Source organism: Arctopsyche grandis, chromosome 3 (assembly GCF_051622035.1).
Source record: "Arctopsyche grandis isolate Sample6627 chromosome 3, ASM5162203v2, whole genome shotgun sequence".
Classification (NCBI taxonomy): domain Eukaryota; kingdom Metazoa; phylum Arthropoda; class Insecta; order Trichoptera; family Hydropsychidae; genus Arctopsyche; species Arctopsyche grandis.
The window spans coordinates 30,205,250-30,217,590 of NC_135357.1; the positions used below are offsets into that span (position 1 = coordinate 30,205,250).

A 12,341-nucleotide genomic window follows, 5' to 3' on the forward strand; every position below is an offset into this window, starting at 1 on the left:
TATATATATATATATATATATATATATATATATATATATATATATCATCATCATCATTTACAGCCATTCGCCATCCACTGCTGGATGAAGGCCTCTCCAACACGCTTCCACTCGTCTCTGTTTTGCGCAACACTCATCCATCTCATTCCGCACATTTTCCTAATTTCGTTCACCCATCTTCCTTGCGGTCTTCCTTTTACTCTTTTGCCTTCTCTCGGGTACCATTCAAGCACTTCTTTTGTCCACCTTTCGTCCATCCTCCTAGCTACGTGACCCGCCCATTGCCATTTCAATCTCTTCACTCTATCCACTATGTCCACTACCCTTGTCATATTTCTCACCCACGTGTTCCGCTTCCTGTCTTTCCTCGTTATGCCAAGCATACAGCGTTCCATACTTCTTTGAGTGCATTGGATTTTATTTTGCATCTTGGCGTTCAGTGTCCAAGTTTCACATCCATACGTCATCACTGGCAAAACGCATTGATCAAAGATCCTTTTCTTCAGGCAGAGTGGCATTTTTGATTTAAAAACAGCATTCATCCGTCCAAATGCACTCCACCCTAATTTCATACGTCTCTTTATCTCTTCATTTTTACTACCAGACATGTCAATTATTTGACCTAAATATAAATAATTATTTACTACTTCTACTGGTTTATCATCTAAGGGGATGCTATCAGGCATGCAATAACTATTGAACATTAGTTTAGTCTTATCTACGTTAATTTTTAATCCTACTTTTCTACTTTCCCTGTCCAGCTGTGTTAGTCTGATAAGTAGGTCAGCTGAATCACGAGCTACTAAAACTATATCGTCTGCGAACCGAAGGTGACTCAAAAAGCGACCATTGATGCTTACTCCGGCTGTATCCCAATCCAATTTCCTGAAAACTCCCTCAAGCACCGCATTGAATAACTTGGGCGAGATTGTATCTCCTTGTCTTACTCCTTTTCCTATGCTAAATCTATCTGTACCTGAAAAAATTTTAACCGAAGCTGTGGCATTCTTATATATTGCAGCTAACAGTCCCACATAGGGTTCCGGCACTCCCTGTGTTTTTAGAGCGTTAAGTACTGCATTATGACTAACTGTATCGAAGGCTTTCTCATAATCGACGAAACCTAGGCACAATGGCCGTTGATATTCGTTGGCGCGCTCGATTAGTTCGCCAACTACTTGGAGGTGGTCCATTGTGCTGAAATTTGCCCTAAACCCTGCCTGCTCTATAGGTTGGTTCTCGTCGAGGATATTCTTCAGCCTTTCTGTAATAACCTTCGTGAAGAGCTTGTAGACCGCTGAAAGTAGACTAATGGGTCGGTAGTTCTTGATATCGCTTTTGTCGCCTTTTTTGTGTATTAAAATGATAGTTGCGTTATTCCATCCTTCTGGTATAGCTTGGTTCTGGATGCATTTGCTGAAAAGCCTAGCTAAGATATTAATTAGGGGGGGGCCGCCACATTTTAGTAAGTCAATGGGAATATTATCTTCCCCTGGGGATTTACCGTTCTTTGCAGTTTTTAGCGCGGCCTCTACTTCGCTAGGCAATACTGCAGGAACCCTTTGGCCGTGTGTCGATTCCAGAGCGGGGAATTGGCCGTTGTCGTTCTCGTATAGTTTTGCATAGAACGTGTAAACTCTGTCTATGATTTCTTCTCTATTCCTAATTATTACTCCGCTCTCTGATCTGATTGCGATCATTTGGTTTTTGCCTAAGAAAAGATCCTGTTTGCACTTTTTCAGGCTACGGTTATTCTTAATGGTATTTTCTATTAGCTTGCTGTTAAAATCCCTGACATCCCTGACTATTCTCTTTTTAATTTCCTTATTTACTAGATTGTATTCTTGCTTATTATTATCCCTATCTAAATTCCTTTTATGCTTAATTAGGTTTTTTGTTTCCGCTGAAATTTTGCTTAATTTAATCTGTTTCCTGAATCCACCTAATTTCTTACCTGTTGAGGTTAGAACCGAACTAATTACAGTGTTCAATTCCTCGATGTCTGCTTCTGGGTTTAATTTCCCGTATCGATTTCCAAGTTCGAGTTCGAATTCCTTTTTCCTAGACCTTAGTTGAGCGAAATCTGGAGAGTTACTGCATCCTTTTATTAATTTCCTACGTTCGCAATTTATATTAATGGCCATCTTGGCACGGACTAATCTGTGATCGCTACCTATATCTACTTTACTTAAAACACTAACGTCTTTAACGGAGTGCAGGGCATTTGTTAGGATGAAATCGATCTCGTTTCTGTCTCCTTTAGGACTCTCCCAAGTCCACTTATTGTTGGTGTTTTTCCTGAAAAATGAATTAGTGATAAAGAGCCTGTTGTGTTCTGCGAATTCTATGAGGCGATCGCCTCTGTCGTTTCTTTGGCCGGTACCAAAATTGCCTACTGCTCTTTCAGTATTTGCCTTTTGTCCTATTTTTGCGTTAAAGTCGCCCATGATTATTTTAAAGTGGTGACGGCTATTATCGTATGCGTCCTGTATTTTTTCGTAGAAGTCTTCTATTTCCTCGTCTGGGTGGCTAGATGTGGGGGCGTACACTTGGAAGATTTGACAAGTGTACCTGCTCGAGATTCTTAATACTATATAGCATATACGTTCCGATATGTCGCTTATTTCTATAATATTTCTTTCTATTCTCTTATTGATAAGAAACCCTACTCCTCCTATTCTACCATTTGGTAGCCCTCTCCAGTAGAGACAGTTACCACTTTTTAGGATTATTTGGTTTTGCTGTTTTCGTCTTACTTCACTAAGTCCTATTATATCCCATTTGATATTTTCTAATTCATTCTCTAATGCAAGCGCACTTCCTTCACTCGATAACGTTCTTACATTGTACGTGGCTAAATACAGGTTTCTATTAGCTAAGCTATCATCCATCGTCACTCTTACCTTGTTGGAGGTTTGGATATTATTTTTCTCGCATTTATCCAAGATGTGTTGAGAAAAAGGCGGTACTTGAGAGAGATTTCCATTCAAGGAGTGAGTTCTTACCGCCATAGACTCTTCTCTGTGGTCAGCTTTGACAGATAGTCATCCTAGGTATCACTTGGATCACTTATGAGTTATTACATGCCATTTAACAGGGTTACTTTGTAAGTGAAAGTAGTTAGTTATGATAATAATAGATTAGCAATTGTTATACTACTTTTTTACAGATCTTTATCGTGAGACGCCTCTTTGGAGACAACGGATTTATATATGTGAGTGCGGTTTGCAATTTAATATTTTAATAATAAATTTAGTAAAGAATATAAAATTACACGAATTACTTTAATATAAATTAAATATGAAAAAGAACTATTAGACAGTTGGGAAACACCGTTTCTGTTTGCTATTATTCTATTAAGTAAAGTTCGTTAAAAATTTTTGTCTGAAAGCAATTATGTGGAAAATTTATTGCTTCTGTGGGACCGAATTTTGACTGGCGAGCAGGGACCCTTATTTTTTTTGTATTCAGGTAGGGAGATGTATCTCGTTCGTATACGCTTTTGTAACTGACACAAAATTAACACAATATTTTTCGCAATCACTGATATTAAAAACGCTGTTAACGGCCGATCGTCTGTTTATTTTTACACTTAAATTATACTAGGATGCAATTAGTAAAATAAGTGATTAGATGGTTAAATTTTTAGATTAAATTTCGTGCAATAGCCGGGTTTAAGCGATATATATATATATATATATATATATATATATATATATATATATATATATATATATAAACGGACGCGATGTGTGTTTGTATGTGAGTATGTGGCAGACGCGTCAACCAGTATGGAGATTTATCATTACCATTTACCATTATATTAGATTTATCATTACATTGTGTGAAATATAGTGTTTTAATCGCAATAATAATATTATATATATATATATATATATATATATATATATATATATATATATATATATATATATATATATATATATATATATATGTATATATATATATATATATATATATATATATATATATATAATATATATATATATATATATATATATATATATATATATATATATATATATATATATATATATATATATATATATATATATATATATATATATATATATATATGTATAAACGGAGGCGATGTGTGTATGTATGTGATTATATGGCAGAGGCGTCAACCAGTATAGATATTTCAAAAAAATTTTAAAAAAACTATTTTTTTCGACCTCTTAAACATGTGTTCTCTTCTTGTATCAATTTGATGAAAATAAAATTAAATTCCCTAAATTTAATAAACCGGAAGTTCAAAAAGGTCAAAAATATTGTGATCACGATTGTCCACACCCCTAAATGTAGCAAGCTGAAAATTTATATTTGTACTAACTGAGCTGATTAAGTTTTGATCGAAATTCGTAAACCAGAAGAAGTATTTTTTTTTCAAAAAAACATTTCATTATTTTATTTTAACCTTTATAATTATTTTTACTTTCTTGATATTTAATGTGTATAATAATTATGGTGATTTTAAGTAATAAAAAAAATTCGAATAAAATCCGACAACCGGAAGTAGAACTTTTGTGTTGTGTAAGTTTCCCTAAATTTGCGTTCAATTTGTATTGAAAATGCTCTCATAACCGGCATGTGCAGTGGTGTCACCCTAATGGTTTCCATGGGTTTACGGAAATCCGTTGTTAAAAATCAAAAGTTTCCGCAAACCCACTAGAAATTTGAAAATTCATATAATTTTTGTCAAATATTATTTTTGGCGGTTACAACTTCGAAAAGGTCGCAGTCGATTACATAGCCGGTAAAGAAAAAATACCTTTTTTCTAAATATATAAATATAATATTGAAAGAAATTTGGAAACCCGTTGATCCAAAATTAGGTCGACACCACTGGGCATGTGTGAACGTGTATGTGACCTTCTTATATTCCTCAAATACATACATAAATAAAGTCATGGGTTGGTCACATCCATTTTTTTTTAATGTGAGATTGATTTGTAAGTGAAAATAAATGTACAGGTTTAAATTAAAAATGAAATCACTAGTTTGGTTATTTATTATGTAAAAACAACATCAAACGAAGGATCATTATGTATATATATATAATATAGCTATTCTGTCTGTGTGTCTGTGTAATATAACGCTCGCCGTACTATAACAGTCGTTTCGATTCGACATGTACGTCACAGCTAAAACAATGCCAACAAAACGTACGAATATTATAACAAATGAAAAAAACTTCTATATATACTTATAGGAATCTCGTCATCGCAATCGAAACATCTATTCCAACGGAAGATACATTTCTCACGCTCAACCATTGACGTCATCTCGAGTCGAGAAACTTCCACCCTAACAACTCAAGCGGAACGACACAAAATCGAAGAACACCTGCATCCATTAAAGTGCAGCTGTACAAACAACGGCTACATTGTAACACATTGAACAAACATCCAGACTCCCTGGAACAAAGGGCGATGAAAACTAAATCGAGTGGAACGACGTCACATATTCGAGAATGTTCCACCCTAACAAATCAAACGGAACGAACCGCATTCCTTGCACACAAGCCGCATACAGCGGACTATTATATAAACCCGCACAGCGGGCCCAACAGTCAGTCAACAACCAGCAGCAGACTATGCTATACCAACAACCAGTCAGCTAGAAGCAGCCGACCAGCAACAGAGCCAGACTCACTCAACCTGCAACAACCAACATGGAAGAACCGCTCCAGAATACAGCCTAATCCAGCCGCTTCGAGAACTTCCAGAACATACTCGCTTCATCAACATAATATTTTATACACTTGTATACCCGAACTATATAATAAAAAAAAATATTCAACTAATTATTACTAAAAACTAGTAATTATTACATACCTCCTTTACGTTTCACTTACGATTACAATTCAGAAAAAAGTTTGCCTCTTATCCGATCGTTTTCATACTTTGCCATATTGCTCTATTTGGTCATCAATATAAGTAAATGGATCCTCCGCCATTACGACGGTGCAAAAATATCGTGTAAGACGCGTTTGAAATCTGCCCGGCGACATAGTCGTTGACGTTTATCCACCGTTTGTTTATTAGTTTTAAACAGATGGCGGTAGTAAAATAAAATTATTGGTATTTTTATTCAAAATAATTTTATACATATGTACATATGTATATTAAATGTATATGTAGGCATAATAAGTAAAAAAAAATCTTATAGTATTCACATATTTTAATAACATTGGACGAGTATTTGGATGACAGACTACCTATATGGTAGAATAGGAAAATTGGCAAACAATTACAATATTTAATACCAGATGTTCAATAAATCTAACCGCTATAATATATGACATATCTTGGAAAAAATTCGTCATCCCGAAACTTTACATATACACGTTGCGTTTCACTTATAGCAGTATCGAAAGTAATATCCATAGGATTTGACCAGGATACAGTTTTGCTAATGCCAATAACAACATCAGCAATAATCATCGCTTGACTACTGCTGTACCCGCGACTATGTTTATGCCCATACTCAGCAATATCAGTAAAACTTACTCCTGTAAATCAACAAAAAGTATCACAATCGATAAATTATAATTTATATGTACTTAAATAAATCACGATGATTTACCACATCCGTATTTTTGCCGATAAACTCTTCTCCAATCCAAGTTGCTTTGTAATATGGATTCCACATTTTCAGTGCCAGTCGAATGCATGAGAGATTTTACAGAATATATATGTCCTCTTACGTGGTACTCATGTTTTCTGAGAAGAAATGCTGCTTCTAGATAAGGTTGGGAAACCTTTACTATGCGGCTTATTTTGAAATTTGATGTAAAATTTTTAGTAGCTTGATCCCAATCATCTGAATGGCGTGATACATCTTCAGAATCTAAATCCATGCTGTAACCATATCCATGTACATTTTTCAGTAGAGTTTTCACCAATAATGACATGGTTCAAATTATCTGAAATGTTTTAAATTATATTAGTAGTTCAAATTAAATAATGTAAGCATAGTTGAAACTAATGAAATGCAATATGATACAAGACCAAACTCTCATATTTGGTTTTAGGTACACCGTCTATCAATTTTGCTGTTACATTTACATGAAGATATGTTTTAAATTCCGTAGACACGTTAAATGTATATCTTATATTAATGTTTTTCAAATGATAAATGAACAAATCAAATATATATATATATATATATATATATATATATATATATATATATATATATATATATATATATATATATATATATACAGTGGCGGACTGGCCATACATGCGAACATGCCCGATGGCATGTGGGCCCCACTATCTGTTAGAAAATATGGGCCCTCAGTATAATTAAATAACTTTTTAACTATTTATAGGATATTGCAACTTTGGGACCTAAAGTTTGGGTATTTCAACAAAACAAATTTCTTACGATATACACAAACAACTTATACCTGCTTTAACAGCCCAAGGATCGGTTAACTGTTTTTATTAGGCTCGAAATGTAAGTTTCAACATTTGCGTGGGCCCTTTTGCCGGGCCCATTTCCAACGTTAATATTATGTATATACCAATACCTATGTAACAACTAACTACTGAAATAAAAATGGAAATAAACAAATTTTCGTGAATAATATAAACAGAATTGCTTAAAACAATTTTGATAGGACGATTCATCATCAACCAACTATTTAAATTTACTTCATACTTTCAAAATAACATTTGATTATACTTCGATGATATAGTAAGATTTAAATACACAATTTTAAACAGTTTGCGAATATAAAATCTATTCCTAATTTAGACACATCCATGTAAATAGAAATATAGGATAAGGGCATTTTCCCCAAAATCCCGATTTTCGATTAACATTAATTGAAAATATTATGCATTTTTTTCAGGGACGTAATTTGGGGGGGCCATAGGGGGGCACTCGCCCCCCTAAACTAAGGAATAGTGTGAATTTAGAAAATATTATGAATTTAATGATTAATGAGATACTATGGATCTATGAATGCTACGTTTATTTCTTATGTATGTTACTTTTGGGTAACTAATAAAATAATCGCTGCTATGTGCTTTGAAGAGAAACAAAACAAAACTTTATCTATTGTTATTACGTATATGTACATAGATAAAGTGAAAAGACAGTGTGTAGAAACTAAGTTAAATTGATAGTTTTTTGATGACTCAGTTTGATGGTCGATTAATGTTGACCATGTGAATATTTGTGGAAAAAAATTTTCGCCTGCGGCGCTTTTTTCTCTTTACATAATAATTTTTTATAATTACTTTTTCAAAAATAAGCTTATTTTTTCATATTTTATAACTCAATAAGGTGTATGCAAAGAATATTTTCCATTTGTATCCCGATATAAAAAAGATTTTTTGAAAAAAAAATCAATTTCACCAATCTTTGCCTGCCCCCCCCAAGAAAAAGCTGAAATGACGTCCCTGACGTGGTGGAAAGAAGAAAATTTTGTTATATGGGGGGGGGGGGGGGACAAATTTTTTAAACCCTGGGGGGGCCCCCTTTGACTCCTGGCATGTACTGATTTCAGTCCCAGTCCGCCACTGTATATATATACATATATTCAATGTTGCTGAATAACCAATCAGCTATTTACTACTATTAATTTTAATTATTTGTAAATACAGATAGTGAAGAATATAATTTGGATAGAAATATACCAATATTTCTCCAGCTTCAGACAGAATCAAGAAGATATATCATATGTAGGAACATGCCCGAACGACAGAACAACACCGAATGAGCATTTTAGAGACGAGATATAATTTTTTATGATAGATTTGAAGTGGGAGGTGGATGTAATCCTTTATGATTATTTTTATCAACAAGTATTAATTTTTTTTAATTTTCTACACTAAAGTATACGTACTCGACTATTTATATTTGTATTGATATGCAATTAGCTTTATTTAAGGCTAATTCATGTTTACTCAATATTGAATGTGTTTTTATATGTACTTTTACATGTATTTTTCGACCCAGTACTTTTACAAGAAAAAGTTGATACTGTTCCATATATTTTTTTAAATTATGTATACTTATTTGATGATTATTTCGATGGAAAAAAATCCTTTAAAAAAAAACTTTATATTATACTATACGTTTCAATTTTTATTTATTTATTAAGTTTATTTTTAAATATTGGTAAGTAGAACATTTTAAATATATTCGTTTTAAATGCGTAAGTAAAAATAAATAAATTGTATGTATACATTAATATTTTGTGAAAATTAGTTTTTTTTTATTATAATACATATGTGCATACATACGTAGGTATATACATATGTTTATACATATTTACATATGTGTATCAAGCAATTGATAATTTTTAATTCCAAATCTTATTCATTTTTAGCTGAAGTATTTATTTAATTTGTGAAGTAATTGATTGACTATTGTCGATAATAGTCCAATAAGAATTTTTTTTCAGATAACATTTCCCTATGACAATGACCAATTATTGGTCACAGTGACATCATTCATATTTTTAACTTATATGCAGTAACATAAATTACACAGTGGGGAAACGATGAAATTTATGATGATATAATTTTTTACAATCATAGAATTTACATAAAAATCCGTAAAATAATATATTTTTGACTTTTAAAATTAGCTAGACAATTAATTATAAGTATTTTAAAGCAGTGAAATATCACAATCAATAGGAAAAACATCTGACTATTGATTATAATACTCACTTTGAACACAGTAATACTAGATTTTGAGTTAATAACCGCAAAAGCCAAAAACCTGTAATAATCGCACATTTTTTTAAACGCTCATATCTCGTAAACGACCACTAACCAACAAAAACCAATACCATATTCGAATTCAGTTGGTCAAACTTAGTAAAGATTGATTTGTCTCCGCTCTGGTAATTTTTTTTTTGTTGCACAGTGTTATTGATTCACTCCTCATTGATCCACTGCCCTGAACTTTAGCTCCTACATAATTACATATACATTAATATATGTAATTATTAAAACATTTACAACGAGGGGACATTTATTTTCGATTTATAATAAAGTATTTTGCATTACATAAAGCTGTTAAAAAATTGTGAATCTGCTCATAAACAAAAATCATTCATGGAAATTGCTCACGTTATCACTATCACGTTATCACATGGTAGTCTGGATAGAAATTTCGATTTTCCAATATAATATGTGATTAAAAATAAGATAAAACCGAACCAAATTACTGCATATTTTGTTATACGTTGAAATTAGTTAATTGTTGAATTACATATAAATAACCAGGTTACTTAAGTGACCTTGGTATTTTTTGTAAATATTATTTATGTTTTTAACGTATACATTTTACTTATTTACTTTATTGTAAAGATTATAATTTTTTAACCAAATTCCAGTTTTTCTCAAAGTCTAATTCATGCACGAAGAATGCTAACTTACGTCCACTATATGCAATGAGATATGATTTAATACAGGGCTTCCCGCTTTTATGCAATCTATCAACTCGCTTCAAACTGTGGAATAATGAATAAATATAATTAAAAAAAAATAAAAATAGATATATGTACCTATAAATAATACCGGTGACCGTCACCGCATCGAAAAGTCGAACCATGCATACATATGAAAAACGGTTAGTATATATGTATATGTATATCAGTGGCGTGCGGCAAAATTCTCTCTCCCCCCGTCTAGAGGTTGTGATCGAGAAATCTCGTCTCGATATTTCTCGAGAATTCTCGAGAAATTTTGATTCTCGTTTGTCGAGAATATTTTATTGTAAAATTTCGAAATTCTCATTTCTCGAGAATATTTTATTATGAAAATTCGAGATTCTCGTATCTCGAGAAATCGTTTATTAGAATCTCGAAAATATCGAGAATATTTTTAATTTATCACTACATATTTTTTCTCAATAAACTGACTGATTTGTATACTTAACGTAATTTTTTAACTCGTAAATAATTTTGTGAAGTATTGTAATATGTATAGATGGTCAGTATTTTTATTATTTGTCCGGTGAGTTATTATTCGGTCATCATATATGTATGTAAGTACATACATATACACATGTTACAATGAAATTGCACCATTTTTAAGTTACATATACATATATACATATGTGCATGAAGGTGCTAGTCACTAGTGCGAAAGTATTCGGTTATGATATTACTAAAACACTAGTGAAAATATATTTTCACTGACAATATAACCCCACTTAACACACATAAAACAAAGATTTTTGATTTATTATTTATTTATTCGAGTATTTGTTCCTTAGATATTAATCAATTAATATTCAGTATTTTAATATGCATAGATGGTCAGTATTTTTATTATTTGTCCAGTCACAAAAACATGGGCAAAGCCGGGTAGCAACACTGGGAATTTTATAAAATTCTTTTTTACATATTGTTATTTTTATTATTTTAAATTACTTTTGTATATTTTTATTTTCTTTTCATGCCTTCTTTTATAATATGTTTTTTTATATAATTTTACTTTTTTTTCATGCAAGTCTGTATAGGCTTTTCCTCCCGTATTTGCCCGCGCACATTAAGCAAGGCGGTACGACAAAAAAAAGAGATAATTTCATGCCACTGATATATATATATATATATATATATATATATATATATATATATATATATATATATATATATATATATATATATATATATATATATATATATTATATACATAATACCGTTTACCATGCATACATTCTTTTCGATCTTTTGACTTAAGATCTTTCGATTTTTGATCTTTGCTTTCCGATATTTGCTTTTTCGATCTTTCGACTTTCGATGCCGTGATGTAGACCCGTACATTATATAAGAGAAAGTAATTAATATAATTTTCAATTTAAAAATTTAAGAATGAGTTTGAATAGAATGATATAATATTTATTGTTGAATAGGGCAATGGGCACCCTTTTAATTCTTTACATATGTTATTAAATTATTAAGGGGAGAGATTCACAATCCCTCTATCCTGGAGAAGCTACACTTTTTAGCTCCTGAAAATCGTAGAGTTTTGCGAAAGCGTGAGATGTTGTTGCCAATTAGGGCCACAACAAGCATGATCATGAACTCTCCCCTCTCGAGAACTGTTTGACTCCTTAACTTAATGGCACATTCCCTGGATATCTTCATTGTCAGTAATGTGGAGGTGGTCGACATAAGAGCACGGTAGTACTTGTTATATTGTACCTTTATCTTCCTCATCGTCTCCCGCTTGGATCTGGTCCATAGTTATTATTATTATTATTTTTTATATATTTCTGTCCATGTACGTATTTTTTATTATTTTTGTTTATACTTTACATATTTATTTGTTTTATTTATT

At 31.9% G+C, this 12,341-nt stretch overlaps 2 protein-coding genes across 2 annotated transcripts in view; one reads left to right on the forward strand and one right to left on the reverse strand.

Annotated features, from left to right (window-relative positions):
* LOC143909500 (uncharacterized) overlaps positions 1 to 12,341 on the forward strand; it is a 286,312-nt gene that overhangs the window by 83,839 nt on the left and 190,132 nt on the right. The window lies entirely within an intron of this gene.
* Positions 6,194 to 8,759, reverse strand: LOC143909498 (zinc finger CCCH-type antiviral protein 1-like). The gene is made up of 3 exons (XM_077427506.1): positions 8,679 to 8,759; positions 6,613 to 6,952; positions 6,194 to 6,538 (listed from the first exon to the last, which is right to left on the reverse strand). Exons 2-3 carry the CDS (start codon positions 6,938 to 6,940, stop codon positions 6,309 to 6,311), a joined length of 558 nt encoding a protein of 185 aa, XP_077283632.1. The 5' UTR covers positions 6,941 to 6,952; positions 8,679 to 8,759; the 3' UTR covers positions 6,194 to 6,308.

Bases quoted from the DNA above. Each gene is read 5' to 3' on its own strand.
- LOC143909498 (XM_077427506.1), bottom strand. From the start codon at position 6,940: ATGTCATTATTGGTGAAAACTCTACTGAAAAATGTACATGGATATGGT. The intron at 6,539-6,612 runs GTAAATCATCGT...GTTGATTTACAG, and splicing joins TCGGCAAAAATACGGATGTG to GAGTAAGTTTTACTGATATT.